Genomic DNA, 18,853 nt, shown 5'->3' with positions numbered 1-18,853 from the left:
ATCAGGTACAGTAACAGAACGGGGCTGTGGTGAAAAGGGGATGGAGGCTGCAAGCCAAGGCATTGCTAGTAGAAGCTCTCTTAGACTTCTGGCATGTAAACACTAACACCGACTGAGCAGCAGTCTGTGGCCAAGAGGGCTGGGGCTCCAGCAGGAGCTTCCAAGTGGAGACAGGCCAGTGCCCAGGGGTCCTCTTTAGTCATCTGAGGTAGAGAATGGGGATTTGGAGATTGCAGTCTTTTCCTTTTTAATATTTTATTTTTATTTATTTATGACAGAGAGAAGAGGTAGAGAGAGAGAGAGAGGGAGACAGAGCTATAGAGAAAGAAAATGAGTGTACCAGGGCCTCCAGCTGCTGCAAACGAACTCTAGACACCTGTGTTACCCTTGTGCAGCTGGCTTACATGGGTCCTGGGGAACTGAACCTGGGTCCTTTGACTTTGCAGGCAAGCACCTTAACTGCTAATCCATTTCTCTAGCCCAACACTGCATTCTTGCCTTGCTTTGTCAGTAGTCTCCTTCCAGATGCTTGCATTACCATTTGTTTTCTCAGAGTCTTATTTCCTTCCTCTCTAACCTGGGATTTAGAGTAAAGTACTGCCAACCTCCATTCTAATTTACAAAATTCAGTGGTTCAGGGCTTAGGAAGTAGCTCTGTTGGTAGGGTAAGTGCAAGAAGCCCAGTTCAGTCCTCAGCCCTGCATGAACTGGGTGTGGTAGTTAGTACATGCCTATAATCACTGAATTTGGAAGCTAGATGCAGAAGGATTAGGAGTTCAAGGTTATCATTGGCTGTATAGTGAGTTTGAAGCCAGCCTGGGAACCATTCTGTTATACAGAGAGACTATCTCAGCAGCTTGTGGGCCAGCAGCTTTCCATAGTAGCCATCTCATGGTCCCAGCATCTCCACTGGGGCTCCATTGCAATTCACAGCTCATCCTCATGGTCCCATGGGGTTTCCATGCAAGCATCCAGCAAACCTGCTTTCCATTGCCCACGGTCATTTCCAAAGCACAAGACCATGTTGAAAACTCAATGATCCTCTCTTTCCTGCATTTTTAATACTCCACAATACCAGGTAGGGTGCCAATTTGTTAATCTGGGTGGGGGGGGGGGGGGAATAAAGCAGACTTTGAAGAACATGACACTTCTTGAGCATTCAGGCTCCTTCAAAAAAGCACATTCTTCCTGTTGCCCCAGTGCAGGTCAGCTGGCCTAATCTCAATGGTTATAATCTCCCAAACAATTTTCAGGTGAATGGGCAGAAGTTTAGGCCCACAGATTTTATTTTATTTTTCTGCCATATCCCTCTGCTCATACCCATTCATTTCTACGCAAAGCAACACTGCACAACTTCTCAAGACCCAGGCATAACAGCAAGCTTCCCATACAAAGTGCTAGCCCAGTCCAGGCACAGCTTTTTCTCACCCTCATAAGCCAAACCTCACAGTCCATAGTACTGACTGCATTCAGGTCTTCCAACTCTGAAAAGAATAGACCATCAATCTGTACTGACAGCACTGCAAGGCATCTCTTAGGCCAAGGTTTCAAATCCTGCCATGTTCCTCTGGAAAATCAGCTACAAAAGGCCAAAGCCACAGAGTCAGGTGTCTGGCAGCAATCCCCCTTCTTGGTACCACTTTACTGTTGTGGTCAGGTTCACATTGCTGGTAGAAATCATGCAACCAAGAGCAGCTTGTGGGAAAAAGAGGTTTGTTTTGGCTTAGAGACTCAAAGGGAAGCTCCACGATGGCAGGGGAAAATGATGGTATGAGCAAAGGATGGACATCACCCCCTGGCCAACGTAAGGTGGACAATAGCAGCAGGAGAGTGTGCCAAACACTGGCAAGCAGACAATGGCTATAACACTCATAAACCCGCCCCCATCAATACACTGCCTCCGGGAGGCATTAATTCCATCACCTGGGAACCTAGCATTCAGAACACCTAAGTTTATGGGGGCCACATGAATCAAACCGTCACACTATCTTCACCAAAAAACTTGCAATGCTTCCAATTTTATAAATATCAAGGATCAAATTAAGCAAGAAGCAAATTTTTTAATTCATAATAGTATACAATTTCAAAATACTGACTTTACCAATAGAATGTATTAAGTAATATGAGAATTTATTGCAATCCTGAAACTAAGGTAAAGTATTAATAAAGATCAAAAAGTTCCATTTTCAAAAACCTACTGATTTGTTCGAGAAGTAGATATTCCTGTGTAAGTGATGAGTAAGATACTAAGTGGGAACGAGGCATCTGTTCTGATTTACTTACTAACGAAGTTATTTATGAGATGGTTGCATGTTTCTAGGTTTCATGTACCTTAGCATGATACACAAACAGCAGATGACATGATAGGCAGGGTTCTAGCTCCCGGAGCTTGCATTCTGGTAAGGATGGCAAATAGAAAACTTTGAGGAAAAGAAGAATCACTCAACACCAGCTGGTGATGAATACTAGCAAGAAAATACTCTAAAGACAGGTGTGGCGGTACATGCCCGTGTTCCAACACTTGGAGGCTGAGGCAGGAGGATAACAAGATACATGCCAGCCCAGCATATAAGCCAAAGCCTATTTTAAAGACAAAACAAAATAAAAAAGAAGTGACAGAGAAGTGGTTGGGCATCTAAAATTTGCAGTCATACAGTCGACTAGAGAAAGCCACTTTGAAGCATTATCATTTTCCCCAGATTTTATGGTAAAATTTTCAAACATATCAAAAGTTGAAGTATTTCCACAAGCATAGGCCTACTGCCCCCTCTACTGTGCAGTGAAGATTTTACTAGATTGGCTTGCCATATGCTTCTTTTTTCATCAAACTTTAATATTTTATTTAGTTATTTGCAAACAGAAAGAGAGATAGAATATGTGTGCACCAGGGCCTCTTAAGAGCTGATAAAGAGCCCCAGACATATGAGCCACTTTGTGCATCTGGCTTTACGTGGGCACTGGGGGATTGCACCTGGGTCCTTTAGGCTTTGCAGGCAAGACCTTGACCGCTGAGCCATCCATGCAGCCCCTCATGTTTCTCGCTGTGTTCACTCATCACTCCTCCTTACCTGTATGCAGAATCGATTGCAGACAGCAGTATGCTGTGCTCTTAAACATTGCTTCCTTATTAGCTAGCGTTCAGGATTTGCATGTGAACATTTAAAGCACCAAGTGAATAGTGCAAGGAGCATTGACAATTAAACAGCCAGACGTCTCCTGTGCCAACTCACTGACCTCACGGATAACTGTTGAGCACCCAGTGTTTGGCAGTCACTCTTTAGCATTTTCAGCCTTGAGAAATCCAACAAAATGTCCTGTCCTCATGAGCTAATATTCTGTTTACTAAAATAGGGGAAAAGAAGTTAAACCAGCGAAAGATGCTTCTGCTAGTGCTGATGAGGAGTGCTAAACACACCCGGGAAGGGTGAAGGACTGTGCCCATGTACACGGAGGGGCTGGCGAGTGTGGTTCCAAGCAGCTTGGCTAAGAAAGGAATTTCTGAGGGAAGCAGGCACTCTGGGAAGAAAGGCCTTTGCGAGGGTTTGAGTGTGTCCTTCAGAGGATCTAGGTTAGGAATTTGGTGCTTGGTATGGCAGTGTTAGAGCTTTTAAGTGGTAAAGCCTAGTGGGAAGTGGTTAGGTCGTTGGGGTGCTGCCCTCACAAAGGGGATTGATGCTGACCTGGTGGATGGGTTTACTGTTCTGGGGAGAAGATGAATGGTTGTAGCTGAGTGTGGGGGATCCCAGCACTCAGGAGGATGAGGTAGGAGCATCAGTGTTAATTCAAGTCCAGCTTGGGGCAACAGAGTGAGTTTCAGGTCAGCCTGGGCTAGTGTGAGACCTTACCTGGGAGGGAAAAAAAAAAAAAAAAAACAAGATCAACAGAACATGATTGGTCCCTTCTCCTCTGATGCCCTATGTTTCAAATGATCTCTAACGCACATGGGCTCCTGTCTTCATGATGGCATGTGCCTTGTGGGTCTCTCTGGTTTTGGACTTTCAGCCTTAAGTGCTATAAGCTAAATAAATCAGTGTCATTTATAAACTATCCAACTTCCATTGTTATAGAAATTGACCAATACAACTTGGGAGCCCAGCTGGGGTGGCAGACTAAGTAATTACAAGGAGGTGGTCAGCTAAAGTACGGTGAAAGAGGAGTTGAGAGTGCCAAGACAGGTCAGAGAGGCAACAGGCAGCGGGGGTGCAGGCCACTGTGGTCACAGTGGGCATCAAAGGCTCAGCTTTCTCTTGAAGAAAAGGATGGTTTCCATGAGTCACTAAAGGAACAGAAGACATGTCTTGTGGGGATTGCCCTCAGGACAGCCACCAACTAGGAGGAAGCGAGCATGCTCAGAAGCAGTGTGGGAAGGAGAGCACTGATGCCTGCAGAAGAACAGGTACAGTGGGCTGGACCTCAGCAGCCCCTGTAGGAGTGAGTCTAAGTGACATCTTACTGACAGTGATGAGTCACGGCAGTGTTGTGCCCAGGTAATGGGGAAATGACAGCAAACAGGGTTTGGCTTTTTCCTGAGAAAGTGTTAGCAAGCAATAAGTCAGTAGGTGAAAATACAGAGAATGTTGAAATTGTGATCCAAAAGGTGGATGCCCAAGTCCTTGGAGAGTGGTAGAATGGGAATGCGAGGCAGCTTTAGGGAAGTCACTGTGTTAATTTGTAAGGGTTAATGCCAGGCATGGTGGCGCACGCCTTTAATCTCAGCACTCGGGAGGCAGAAGTAGGAGGAGCACCATGAGTTCGAGGCCACCCTGAGACTCCATAGTCAGGAATTCCAGGTCAGCCTGGGCTAGAGTGAGACCCTACCTCAAAAATACAAAACCAAACAGAAAAATAAACAAACAAAAAAAGAGTTGAATCACACAGCTGCTTAGAGGGGCTGAGAACTGGCGAAATTGGAAAAGATTTATGTTGGGACGTTTTCCTCAGGCCAAAAGTTTATCTTCCAAAAGTTTTTTGAAGATGAAGTTAGTTTAGACCTGGGTCCATATTTTTTGTTTGCATCTGGGAGGTGTGTTGTCGGAGCCAGTGTGGTTGGCAGCTGAGCGAGGGTGGGCAGCCTGCTTCTTCCCAGGCCATCCGAGTCAGAGGGCCTCTGTCTGGTGGGGACTGTGATTCTGCTCCTTAGTGGCTTGGTGATGGTGCACATGCTGTCTTTCCTCTCTCTGCCCTACCTCATAGGAGGTACATGTAGTAACTACTTGTATGTGGGAAGCATTAGCACAGCACATTGCCCAGAAATCAGCGTGTCAGTGAGTTCAAGGCCAGCCTGGGACTACAGAGGGAGTTCTAGGTTAGCTTGGGCTAGCGTCAGCCTCTACCTTGAAAAAAAAAAATTAACTTACTAACTTAGTCAAACGCATTATTTAAACACAGAGGTGCTAATTTAGTGATAATTTGTTTGAAAGTGGTTCAGATGTTCTAGTCACTCATTTCTGAGCCTATCAAATGTGGTTTCAGGGTCCATGAACCCATATTGACACAGAAAGATAAAGATAGATTCTTCAGAATTTCTTTTGTTTTGTGTAAACAAAGTAGCCCACTTCAGAAGAACCATGGTAATCTAAGGTTTTGAAGTCAGACAGAAAGATTATACCTTTTTATTTCTTTGTAGGAAATAAGTTTGTTTTGGCCAGTACTTTGAGCCTGTCAGTTTTCACTGTGTTTTAATTTGCTGCCTTTATTTGGAAGTTAGTATTGTTGCTTAAAAATAGTCATGTTGCATGATGCTGTGGCATTTGTCTAAGTTTGGCTGATTGCTTTCCTTGTTGCTTAGTCATCAATATGACTTGAAAATGAGTTCTGTAGAAAAGATAGTGGCAATTATTTAAAAAGTGGGATTTTGTGGGAGAGAGTGTGGGGAAAAAGAGAGAGAGAGAGGGAGAGAGGGAGAGACAGAACCTATAAGGTCACTAGAAGAAACAACCAGTACTTTGTAGGGTCCTTTCCTGCTAAGCTGTGGTGGTCCCGTAAGTTGTGTGTATTTAATACATTTTGACCTATGGTACTTTCAATGTATATATGTTTATCAATGTATAACCTCACCATAAGCCAACAACATAACTTTACAAAACATTTGGAATAAGGTGTAGAGGCCATCACCTATCCATGCAGGGTATATTCCAAGTGTGGCTCAAGCATTTGGGTTATGAGGAATAGAAACTAGAAAGTGTCTTTTCTCAGACTTCCATCATTTATAACTTTTAAATTGTAGGTTGTTTTAGCATGCTTTTGGGGTTCCTGTGTTGAGTGGTGACTTCTATTAAGGGAATATATCATCTCCGGGCTTCCCTGTCATTTTATTGTACCCAGCCATAGGGACTTGAGTAAGTTGTGGACAAAACAGTCAGTGCCCTCACCTGAAGGGCTGAAAAGCTTAGACAGGAGTGAGAAAGTTTACAGGTAATGGAGTTTGCAAGACAAGCTGGCGACACAGGAGTCCCTCTGGGAGAACAGGGGTGCTGAGTGGCTGGGTCTTAGCGTTCTAGGAGGTCTGCCTATTGTGCGACACTCAGTGCTTACGCAGGTCTTCATCACTTTCACTGATGTCCACAGAGGGAACACGTTCTTATGTTGAGGAATCTGAGATGATCAGTACAAATACTCATTTCAAGAGTGAAACAGGCTTCAGGAAAAATAGTAGTGTTGCATCTTTCAACTTTGTAAAAACTGTGCTTTGTATTTTGGGCGCAATTACCCCTAATTCTTGACTCACAGAAGATTCCTGGTAAGAAATAATAGTTTTGTTTAATAAAAAAAATTATATATATGAAAAATAATTTCATTAGCCTCACTCACTTTTTAATATTTTATCTATTTATTTATTTGAGAGAGAGAGAAAGATGCAGAAAGAGAAAGTGAGAGAGACAGAGAGCAAATGGATGCACCATGGCCTCCAGCCATTGCAAATGAACTCAAGACGCATGCACCACCTTGTGCATTGGGTTTTACGTGGGTACTGGAGAATTAAACCTGGGTCCTTTGGCTGCCATCAAGCACCTTAATTGCTAAGCCATCTCTCCAGCTCAATCAGTCACTTTAAAATTTTATTTATTTATTTATTAGAGGCAGAGAAAGTGAAAGAGAGAGATTGAGAATGGGCATTCCAGGCCTCTAGTTGCTGCAAATGAACTCCAGACACATGCACTACCTTGTGCATTTGGTATTCATGGGTCCTGGGGAATCAAAGCTAGGTCCTTTGGCTTTGAAAGCAAGTGCCTTAACCACTAAGCAATCTCTCCAGTCCTATTTTATTTTATTTGTAAACAATTTTAAGCAGGGCGTAGTGTGTATGCTTTTAATCCCAACACTTGAGAGGCAGAGGTAGGAGGACTGCCATGAGTTTGAGGCTACCCTGAGTCTATATAGTGAATTCCAGGTTAGCCTGGGTTAGAGCAAGACTCTGCCTCAAACAAAACAAAACAATAATTTTATTTTTTTGAGAAAGACTTAGAGAAAGAGAGAGAGAGAAAGAGAGAGAATGGGCATGCCTGGGCATCTTGCCAATGCAAATAAATTCCAGATGCATGCAACACTTTGTGTACCTGGTTTTACTGGTTACTGGGGAATTAATTAAACCTGGGCCATCAGGCTTTGCAAGCAGGTGCTTTTAACCACTGACCTGTCTCTCCAGTCCCATGAAGTGTGTGTGTGTGTTTGAATATTTTTGTTTATTATTAGAGAAAGAGAGACAAGGAGGGAGGGAGGGAGGGGGGGGGAGGGAGGGAGGGAGGGAGGGAGAGAGAGAGAGAGAGAGAGAGAGAGAGAGAGAGAGAGAGAGAGAGAGAATGAGAGTGAATATAGGCAGGCCAAGGACTGCAAATGAATTCCAGATACATGTGCCACTCTATACATCTGGCTTTATGTGGGTACTGGGGAATGAATCTCAGGTTGTCAAGCTTGCAAGCCAGTGCCTTTAACCACTGAGCAATTCCCTCCGCCTGAAGTATGTGTTATTTGTTTGTTTGTTTGTTTATTTTTGAGGTAGTGTCTCTCATTCTCTCTCAGCCTGACTTGGAATTCACTATGTAATCTCAGGGTGGCCTTGAACTCATGGTGGTCTTACTTCTGTGATGTGATTAAAGGTGTGCACCACCACACCCTGAGTGTGTGTGTTTGTGTGTACGTGGGTGCACATGCGCATGCACGCATATGTGTGTTGATTTTTTTGTGGTAAGGCCTTGCTCTAACCAGGCTGACCTAGAATTAACTATGTAGTCTCCGGTTGGCCTTGAACTCGTGGTAATCCTCCTACTTCTGCCTCCTGAGTGCTGGGATTCAAGGTGTGCACCACCACTTGCACTAGTGTGTGTGTGTGTGTGTGTGTGTGTGTGTGTGTTTTAAACGGTAGTTTCCAATCCAAAAACCCAGCAGTTTTCTCCAGTCCCTCTGCCTTCTTCCACTAAACATCTTAGGCATCAAAATTGTTTCCACTGTGGAATGCAAAGAAGAGATTTGGATTTTTCCACAAAAACCCATAATGACTACATTCCACATCTTACATTTGTAATTCTTGGAAGAGGTGGAGTTCTCCTAATTTGTTCGGGTTTCTTGCTAAGTATTGTGGGGCTGGTCACCCTTTCCTCTGACGGCTCTGATAATACCTGTGAGGCAGGGTACCGTGGTGCGCAGTGGCTGGTGCAGTGTGTGGGCAGAAGCCGCGGTAATTAGTGATGCCTCATAGGAAGGACTTATTTTCATAGTCGTGTTATCTGAATGACAAGTTCCAGGCAAAAGATGCAGAGAGATTGTGAAAATAGTTTTCTTAGCGAGTCTGAACACAGCATGTCAGCTGGGAGACTTTGAAATTTCCTGCTGGTCCTGTGACGTACGTGGGCACTGCGAGGAGATGAGGGTCTGATCCTTGACGTGCGGACACAGCCAGGGCGGCGCATCCCAAAGCGCCCATAGAAACAGAAGCATCCCGTGTCTTCTCTTTTGTCCGCCTTTCTTGTCTTTCTGTTGAGGATCGTGGGTATCTTAGCTAAGAAATGTCAATGAACATAGGACGAATATGCTTCTGTGGCATAGTTGATTTTACTTTTACTTGTTAAACTGACAGGACAACCAGGCTGTGACTGTGTTCAGGCACGGAACACTGCAACATACCAATGCATAGGGAGCCTGCAGTCAGCTTTTCTTGAATGCTCACTGTCATGAGATGACACGCTGAGGGGAAAGCCTCTCCCAGCTTTGAAGCTTTCCATCTGTTTTAAAAAAAAAGAAACTCCATCCTGAGCTACCTTATTGCCCATTTTATACCATTTACCCATGGTAATTACTGTTCTGTAAGTCTAGTCTCTTTTCAGTGACAACCTTTATGTATTTTGGGGGGGAAATGGATATGAAGCCAGACAAGGCAGCATACCTTCACTTCCAGCAGTTGGGAGGCTGAGAAAAGAGGACTGCTAGCTGTTTGTCACCCTGTAGCTAGTGAGGCCTTGCCTTAAAAACATGTCCCAAAACAATAGCAGCAGCAGCAGCTGCTGCAGCAGCAATAAAACAGAATATGCTTGACCAATTATTATATTTTTGAATACCTTAATCACCTCATTCACTCAATACAAAATATTGTCTAGGTCCTCTGTGAGGAAGACTCTAATTGAAATCCTGAAATGGGCAATTAGACACACGTGCTAGGATGGGCTAGATGGTATTTACATTGATTGCCTTGTAGCCAATCACACCCGACTTATGAAGAAATATAAATCACCAAGGCCTGTATAATTCCATTTGTCCTAGAAGTCTTAATTGTTTTATCAATTTCAAAACTAATATCTATATCTGGTTTCATGAATAAAGACAACTTGCAGAGGGAATTCTCTTTAGGTCAGACCATCTCATGATTTTATCCCTAGTAGCATTGACTTTTTTTTTTTTTTTTTTTTTTTTTGGTTTTTCGAGGTAGGGTTTCACTCTAGCCCAGGCTGACCTGGAATTCACTATGTAGTCTCAGGGTGGTCTCGAACTGACGGTGATCCTCCTACCTCTGCCTCCCAAGTGCTGGGATTAAAGGTGTGCACCACCACGCCCGGCGACTTTTTTTTTTTTTTTTTTGAGTTGGGTCTCCCTCTAGCCCAGGCTGACCTGAAACTCACTATGTAGTCTCAGGGTGGCCTTGAACTCATGGCTGTCCTCCTACCTCTGCCTCCCAAGTGCTGGAATCAAAGGTGTGTGCCACCACACCCAGCGAATTTTTTTTGTGTGTGTGTGTCAAGATAAGATTGCCTGTTGCACTTCTCATTGATTGTCCGTCAAATTACAAGTGCTATGCAATGGACTAACGTACAAAACCCTTTCTGACAGAGCTTATTGTCATGGGAGAGGCAAATGTTGTACAGATGATTTCAGTACTCTTCGCTTACTCATGAAGCTCAATACTCAGAATTATCTAGGAATTTAACTCTGTTTTGTGGAACTTGCTTTAATTTTATGAAAGCAACTTCTATTTTATTTTACTTTTTGACCGTTTGAGAGCGAGCAGTAACACAACTAATGATGGGCAACACGTTGTGTTAGCTCTGCAACTGTGCTCTTCCCATTTCAAGGGGGCACATATATATATCTCCTAGTTCTCTTTTATTTGAAGTTATTGAACAAGTCAGTCTACCTGTGTTCTGTTGACGCCTGATACTAGTAGTAGTATGATTGTAAAATTGTGCAGCACCTTTCAAAGCAGATTCTCAGCTGATTCTGTTAACAACCTACAGGTACATTAGATGGTCCCAATGCCAGCAGTCATGTAGAGGTCTTCCAATACCATAGAGACCCCATCTCTGGATGGCATCTTCCCAGACCTCTATCATTCGTTAATATTAGTCACTCACTTTTCAGCTTAACAAAAATGGTCTCATTGACAACATGAGGTTTCATTGGCTCAAGTACTCTTGAGAAAAAGCCCTAGGCCCACAGATCCCATTGGTAGATATTTCCTGGAGCCTGGGCCCTACTATCTCCCAGGCATGAGTACTCCAGTTCCAGCCCCACTTGTTTCTCCAGGATTTAATTTTTTTTTTTTTGCCATTATTACTTTTTAATTTGTGGTCTGAGGCAACACTTAAATAATACAACCAACATTAGTATATCTTATTTTTATATTTCAGCCATTATTTTTTTGTTATGTGAATAGTAATCACGGAACTAAACTTTTTTCAGCAAGGGGGAAAAAATAACTAAGAAGAGACAGCCTTATGCTTACTAACATGACTTATCAAATAGAAGTAAATCATGAACAAACAGAAAAAAATATTGATCATACTACAGCTGTAATGCTCAAAACTTATTTTGATTTTGCAAAAAAAAAAATCAACCATTGTATTATCTAATCTGGTTAATATATCCTCTTTCTCAGGTTACTGAGTTGATTCTGGAACTATCGCTTGAAGTTTGGTAAGTTCATTGATTTAATTGGATGGGAAAATAACGTGACTGATGTACTGTTTTTTTTTAATGTTAAAGCAAATACTTTTTATATATTAAATATATAAATACATATATATATATATATTAAATACTTAGTTCTTACAGCTTCAAATATATAAAACTACAACATTTTGTTTTCCTTTAGCTATCTTTTAATAAAACTCAAAAGACATAATTGTAGCATTCTGTTCTTGCTTTTCCAGAAGTTTGAAAGCTAAATAATAGTTGTCAGAATAAGTATTTTTTCCAAAGGCTCTTGCTTTATTTATCAAAAACTAATTTACAATATATGTATGGATAAGGAACATTATTTAAGCTGTTGTTTTTTTTAAAAAAAATGTTTATTTGAGCCGGGCGTGGTGGCACACGCCTTTAATCCCAGCACTCAGGAGGCTGAGGTAGGAGGATTACTGTGAGTTCAAGGCCACCCTGAGACTACATAGATAATTCCAGGTCAGCCTGAGCTAAAGTGAGACCCTACTTCGTAAAACCAAAAAAAAAAAGTTTATTTGTAAGCACAGAAAGACAGAGAGAGAGAGAGAGAGAGAGAGAGAGAGAGAGAGCATGAGTGAGCTTGTGTGGGAATGCCAGGGCCTCTTGCCACTGCAAACTAACTCCAGATACATGTGCCAATTTGTGCATCTGGCTTTACGTAGGTTCTGGGGAATTGAACCCAGGCTGTGAGGCAGCTTTTCAAGCAAGCACATTTAACTATTGAACCATCTCTCCAGCCCAAGCTGTTCTTATATATTAGTTGCATTCTTTTCTTTTTCCTTCCTTCCTCCCTTCCTTTTTCTTTTTTTTTTTTTGTGGGGGAGGCAAGATCTTATAGTAGCCCAGACTAGCCTCAAATGTTTGATGATCCTGCCTTAGTCTTCTTTCAAGGAAAAATTCAATTTATTCAAAGAAAAATTTCCATTAATTATAAAATATAACAAAAAAAATAAAAATAAGGAGCTGGAGAGATGGCTTAGCAGACTTGTCTGAAAAGCCAAAGGACTCAGGTTCAATTCCTCAGTACCCAGGTTAGCCAGATGCACAAGGTGGCACATGCATCTAGAGTTCATTTGCAGCTGCTGAAGGCCCTCAAGTGCCCATTCTCTCTCTCTCAAATAAATAAATTTAAAAAGTTATAAAAAATAAAATAAGAAAGTCAAAGATGATTAATAAAAATAGAAGTATACTCTTGTACCTTAATACATGATTTATCTATATAATTTTCTAATATCAAATTTAGTAACTATATAACTTAATGCTTTGCTACCTTATGACTTAATGATCATTTCCTTAGTGTTTAATGATATTAATAATCTCTTTGAGTTTACATCTACTTCCCAGAAATAGCATCAAAGGTAGTGTATGAGCTAAGTCTAGTGGTGCATGCCTGCACTCCCAGTACTAAGGCGATTGAAGAAAGAGCACCATTACTTTGAGACCATCCTAAGCAGTTTAGCAACACTCCACTCAAAAAAACCAAACCCAAACAAAACCAAGGGACAATTTAATTTCTTATGCTCACTGCCTACTTTTCAAATTTCTTTTTGTAAATTGCATTGTCAAAATGAATGTTTGAGAACAATATTATATTACCTTTTCCAATATTATGTTATATTCTCTAGAACTGGATTAAAGTATTTAAAATGCTTTTAAAATTCTTAATTTTATAAAAGTATTGTTTGCATTGGCCAGTCAAATCAAATATTTCCTTTTTTTTTTTGTAAATTAACTTTCTTTTTGGTGAGTTAGGCAATTTGTCCTTGCAGAAGTATGACTTTTTTTTTTTAATAGTAGGCAATATCACCATTAAGAATGAAGCCCAGGGGCTGGAGGGATGGCTCAGTGGTTAAGGTGCTTGCCTGAAAAGCCAAAGGACTCAGGGTTGATTCCCCAGGACCCACATAAGCCAGATGCACAAGGTGGCACATGCATCTGGAGTTCATTTGCTGTGGCTGGAGGCCCTGTTGTGCCCATTCTCTCTCAAATAAATAAATAAACAAATATAAAATAAAGAATGTGTCCCAGGTGTTTAACAATCTCTCCTCTTACTGTTGTTTTACCAGGAAGAGATATAATGGACTGAAAAAGTGATACAAGTTTGATTTGTTCTTAAGGGAAGGACTTGAAGTCTTGAGTGGCAAAGAGACAATATTCCACTAATATGATTTTACTTCTACATTTCGGATTAACTCACATCCAAATACAGCTTGTTAATCTTTTTTTCCTCTTTTCTTTAGAGATCAGCCCTAGAGAATGACCCGTGTGTCATGGGACCCATGGGGCTGTAAGGTGAACATTCTGCTGTGCTCTTGTTTCAGGTTCATTTCTGGGAAGTGGCTCAAGGGAAGCAGTCATCACAGACCAATGCAGATACTGGGACTTGGCTGTAACGGGGGTCCTGGGAGCCTTGATTCATCACCTTCTCTGCTTTCCATCATAGCTCATGCCCAGACCTACGGTTCAGCATGGCGTTGTGTGATCAGGAGAAAACTTTCAGACAGCAGAGGAAGGAGAACATAAAAGAGAGTATGAAGAGACTCCTGGGTCCAAAAAAGAGTGAAGGACTGTGTTCTACACGTGATGTGAGTGAGGAAAACTCCATGTTAGAAAATTTAATGAAATTTTTGATGCTTTCCCAAAATATTTTCCTCAGATATTTCTTCATCTTTTAAGGTAGGATATGTGGTTCAGAGATGAAAACTCTTTTTAGGAAGGTCAAACCGAATGCTTATGATATTTAATAATATTTTTGAACAGAGTATCATTGAACTTTTAGAGAGGTGTTAGTTCACAGAAAAACTGAATAGGAACTACTGAGAACTCCCTTCTCACATAGAAGCCCAATCATCTGTAGCTAGGATCCACATATGAAGGAAAACATGCGGCTCTTGGCTTTCTGGGCCTGGATTACCTCACTTAGTATAATCCTTTCCAGATCCATCCATTTTCCTGCAAATTTCATAACTTCAGTTTTCTTTACCGTGGAGTAGAACACCATTGTATAAATGTGCCACATCTTCATTATCCACTCATCAGTTGAGGGACATCTAGGCTGGTTTCATTTCCCAGCTATTATGAACTGAGTGGCAGTAAACATGGTTGAGCATGTACTTCTAAGGAAATGGGATGAGTCCTTAGGATATTTGTCTAGGAGTGCTATAACTGGGTCATATGGTAGATCAATTTTTAGCTGTCTTAGGAACCTCCACACTGATTTCCACAATGGCTGAACCAGATTGCATTCCCACCAGCAGTGTATAAGGGTTCCTCTTTTTCTACATCCTCTCCAGCATTTATGATCATTTGTTTTCATGATGGTAGCCAATCTAACAGGAGTGAGATGGAATCTCAATGTAGTTTTAATCTGCATTTTCCTGATGACTAGGGATGTAGAACATTTTTTTAGATGCTTATACGCCATCTGTATTTCTTCTTTTGAGAACTCTCTCGCTCCATAGTCCATTTTTTAATTGGCTTGTTTGATTTCTTATTTAACTTTTTGAGTTCTTTGTATATCCTAGATATTAATCCTCTATCAGATATATAGCTGGCAAAGATTTTTTTTCCCATTCTGTAGGTTGCCTCTTTGCTTTTTTCACAGTGTCCTTTGCAGTACAAAATCTTTGTAATTTCATGAGGTCCCAGTGGTTAATCTGTGGTTTTATTGCATGAGCAATTGGGGTTATATTCAGAAAGTCTTTGCCAAGACCAATATGTTGAAGGGTTTCCCCTACTTTTTCCTCTAGCAATTTCTGAGTTTCAGGTCTGATGTTAAGGTCTTTAGTCCATTTGGATTTAATTCTTGTGCATGGAGAGAGAGAAGAATCTTATTTTCATCCTTCTACAGATACATATCCAGTTTTCCCAACACCATTTGCTAAAAAGGCTCTCTTTTCTCCAATGAGTATTTTTGGCACTTATATCGAATATCAGGTGGCTATAGATACCGGGACTTACATCTGGGTCCCCTGTTCTGTTCAATTGATCTACATGTCTGCTTTTGTGCCAATATCATGCTGTTTTTGTTACTATGGCTCTGTGGTATAGGTTAAAATCAGGTATGATGATAGCTCCTGCCTTATTTTTGTTGCTCTGTATTATTTTAGATATTCAAGGTTTTTTGTGATTCCAAATGAATTTTTGGATTTTTTCTTTTTACTGAGAACTCCCATAATGCCTCCTGTTCCCACACATGTTTAGTTTCCCAGTTTCTAGATTTTTCTAGAGAAACAAAGTCAATCATATATATTGTGTATGTGTGTGTGTGTGTGTTTATGGATATTGTCTTATGTGATTATAAAAGCTGAGAAGTTCAAAGATATGTCCTCTGTAAGCTGGAGATCCAGGAAAGACAGAGGTGCAATTTAGTTGGATGCTAAAGGTCTGAAAGCCCGAGGACTACTTTAAGGCCCAATTCGAATGGTTTAGTCTGGAAGATGTCAGTGTTGTGTCTCAGAGTCCTGTGACCTGAGAACTAGGGGTGCAGATGGTGAAGGGCAGGGAGAGATAAATGACTGAACTCAAGGAGAAAGGAAGAATTTGCCCTCTTTTCATCTTTCGTTCAACTCACGATTGGATGACAGGTACTCAGGTTGGACATGGAAGATCTTCTTCACTGAATGGACTGACTTGAACACCAGTATATGGAGACCACCCTTACAAAAACAAGTGAAAGTAGTGCTTTGCCTGTTACCTGTCTGAGTACTCTTAACCCATTCAGGCTGACACATAAATTTTACTGTCACACTCTTAGATTATTAACACCCCCTCATCAGAACTGCATACTTGTTAAAATCAATGAGTTTGACACAAAATCACCAAAAGCCTATAGTTTACATAAAAGGTTTTCAAGTAATGTACATTTCATGGTCTTTGTAAATATATAATGACATGTATCCACTATTACTGAATCATATGGAATGGTGTCATTGTTCTAATATCCTTTATCTTCCATTTACTGAGTCTACCTACTCATACAATCCCTGGCCACCACTCCTCTTTTTACTGTCATCATAGTTGTATCTTTTCTAGATTGTTCTACAGTAGTGATTATGTAGTGTATAACATTTTCAAGTTGGGTTCTTTCAAATAATAATATAAGCTTAAGCTTCTACATGTCTTTTCATGGTAAAATAGTTCATTTACCTTTTCACGCTAAATAACATTTTATTGGATGCATCAAAGTAGAGTTCAGCTCACATATAAAAGGATTGTTTAGTTTTGTGTGTGTGTACATGTGTGTATTCAAGTGCATGGTGTGTGAGAATGCATGTAGAGACTAGAGATAGACACTGGATATCTCCCTTGATGGCTCTCCACTTTTATTCTTTGAGACAGGGTCTCTTGTTGAACTTGTAGCTCATCAATTTGGTTAGAGTAGCTAGCCCATGGGGCCCAAGGATTCCCTATCTCTCCTTCTCTGGTGTGCATTATGGCTTCTGTCATTTTACATGGATCTGGAGATATGAAATTAGATCATGTTCTTTGCATACAAACTCTACACTGAGTCATTTCCCCAGACCCCAGTTAGTTTTAATATAGACTTAAACTAAAATATGAATTCATCATTATGGAATAAGAATTGGATGAAGCCTATTCACATTGTGAGGGAAGATATTTCTTACTACTCAAATACTAATCTTCTTTTGGCTTGCACCCAGAGCACACATATCTGCATGCATGTATGATGGAGGGAGACATCCGATGTTCTTCTCTGGCCTTTGTGGGCTTGCACCCAGAGCACACACATATGCCGATAGGTGCGTGCACCATACTCATAGACCATGTACCATACCACTCCACATACCACATGCAAAAAGAAAATATAGTGTGCTTATGGAGAATTTCTACTAGAAGAAAACTAAGGGTAGAAATGAAGCCTCTTTTTAGGTTTTGTGATGGTCTGATTCAGGTGTCCTCCATAAACTTAGGTGTTCTGAATGTTAGATTCCTGGCTGATGGAGATTTGGGAATTGGAGCCTCCTGGAGGCAGTGTATTGTCAGGTTGGGCTTATGGGTGTTATAGCCAGTTTGCCCTTGCCAGGGTTTGGTACACTCTCCTGTTGCTATTGTCCATCTGATGTTGCCCAGGAGGTGATGTCCACCCTCTGCTTTTGCCATTGTTTCCCCTTACCATCATGGAGCTTCCCCTTGAGTCTGAAAGCCAAAATAAACCCTTTTTCCCACAAGCTGCTCTTGGTTGAGTGTTTTCTGCCAGCAATGTGAACCTGACTGCAGCAGGTTTCTATTTGAAAAATACTGGGAGCTAATTCTCTTCAATGCTGTGTATTTTTGGGCAGGGGAATCTCTACCAGAACCAGTGCTTGCTTCCCATGAAATGCTATTAGTATTTGAATAAACTTCCTTTTTAGCATATTACTCAAGTTTTTTCAGTTTTCTTTTAATATGGATACCAAAGCTTTGGTTAACAGTTCTATGGATTCTTCTTGGTTTCTTCCTGTTTGACACTGTTATGCCCTGAGAGCACGGAAATGAATTTCCCTCATTGTCACTGCTTGAGACTCTATGAGCTCCTAGAGAAAATGAAGCTGAGGTGGATGATGGATGATTTGGAAACCAATTTCCTTAGTGGGTTTACTGTCTTCTTTGGGGGCATGCTACTTAAGAAAATAAACCTGTGATGTGAATAGAGGCACATAGGAGGTAGGGTAAGGTTAAAGTCCTAAAGTCGAAGATAGATGGCCACGATTTGAAGGGAAGCTTGCTAGTTCTTCAGTGGAGAAAATGGATGCCTCTGTAAACTTTTGGTCATCTCTATTTCTTGGAAGACCCTGATTTGTAATCTCCATTTCTTTGTGAGGTGTTCAGTTATTTGCAGTAACTATTATGCTTGGTTTTACTTCCAATTCTCCTTTTATCCTATTTACAGTTAATAAGCTGCCTCCTCATCAAAGAGAAATGAAAAATCGAGGGGCAACAAATCCACAAATCTTTCTCTTTGTTTTTCTTTCTGATTCTTTTCTTGGGTGAAGGGGTTGTAGAGCTGATGTACTCTGTAGCCTTTGTCTTTTGCAATGTCTCTCTTATTGTGAGGCCTGAGAGCAAAGGGGGTTTTCTCTCAAATGCAGATTTACATCAGACCTGGATTATGAGCCCTCACATGTCAGTGTCCAGTCCTTTCCAAGCTCCTCTCCACCTGTACTGGCAATGTGACAGGGGCTTTTATCTTGCTGTGAGCATGTACCCAAGCAGAAGCAGCTTATGAAGGGAGAGGGTTTACTTGGATTTACAGTTTCAAGGGAAAGTTTCACCTTGGTAAAGAATGCATGACAGGTCAGCATGGGAAGCTGACCTCCCACTGCTGCAGAACCAGGAAGCAGAGAGATGAATGCTGCTCTCTCGTCTTGATACACCGGGGCCCCGCCCTGTACAATGGTGCTGCCCGTGGTTAAAGTGGCTCTTC

At 41.3% G+C, this 18,853-nt stretch overlaps 1 protein-coding gene across 2 annotated transcripts in view; it reads left to right on the top strand.

Annotated features, from left to right (window-relative positions):
• Pla2g4a (phospholipase A2 group IVA) overlaps window positions 1-18,853 on the top strand; it is a 184,074-nt gene that overhangs the window by 88,613 nt on the left and 76,608 nt on the right. For both annotated transcript variants that reach the window (XM_004659505.3, XM_045156652.1), the window contains 2 exons: window positions 11,363-11,400; window positions 13,871-14,012. In XM_004659505.3, coding sequence (XP_004659562.1) covers window positions 11,363-11,400; window positions 13,871-14,012 — 180 coding nt within the window. The remainder of the gene's footprint in view (window positions 1-11,362; window positions 11,401-13,870; window positions 14,013-18,853) is intronic.

The sequence above is a fragment of the Jaculus jaculus genome, chromosome 1, assembly GCF_020740685.1.
Source record: "Jaculus jaculus isolate mJacJac1 chromosome 1, mJacJac1.mat.Y.cur, whole genome shotgun sequence".
NCBI classification, from domain to species: domain Eukaryota; kingdom Metazoa; phylum Chordata; class Mammalia; order Rodentia; family Dipodidae; genus Jaculus; species Jaculus jaculus.
The sequence above is the reverse complement of the archived record's forward strand: the minus strand, read 5'-3'. Positions and strand labels throughout refer to the sequence as shown.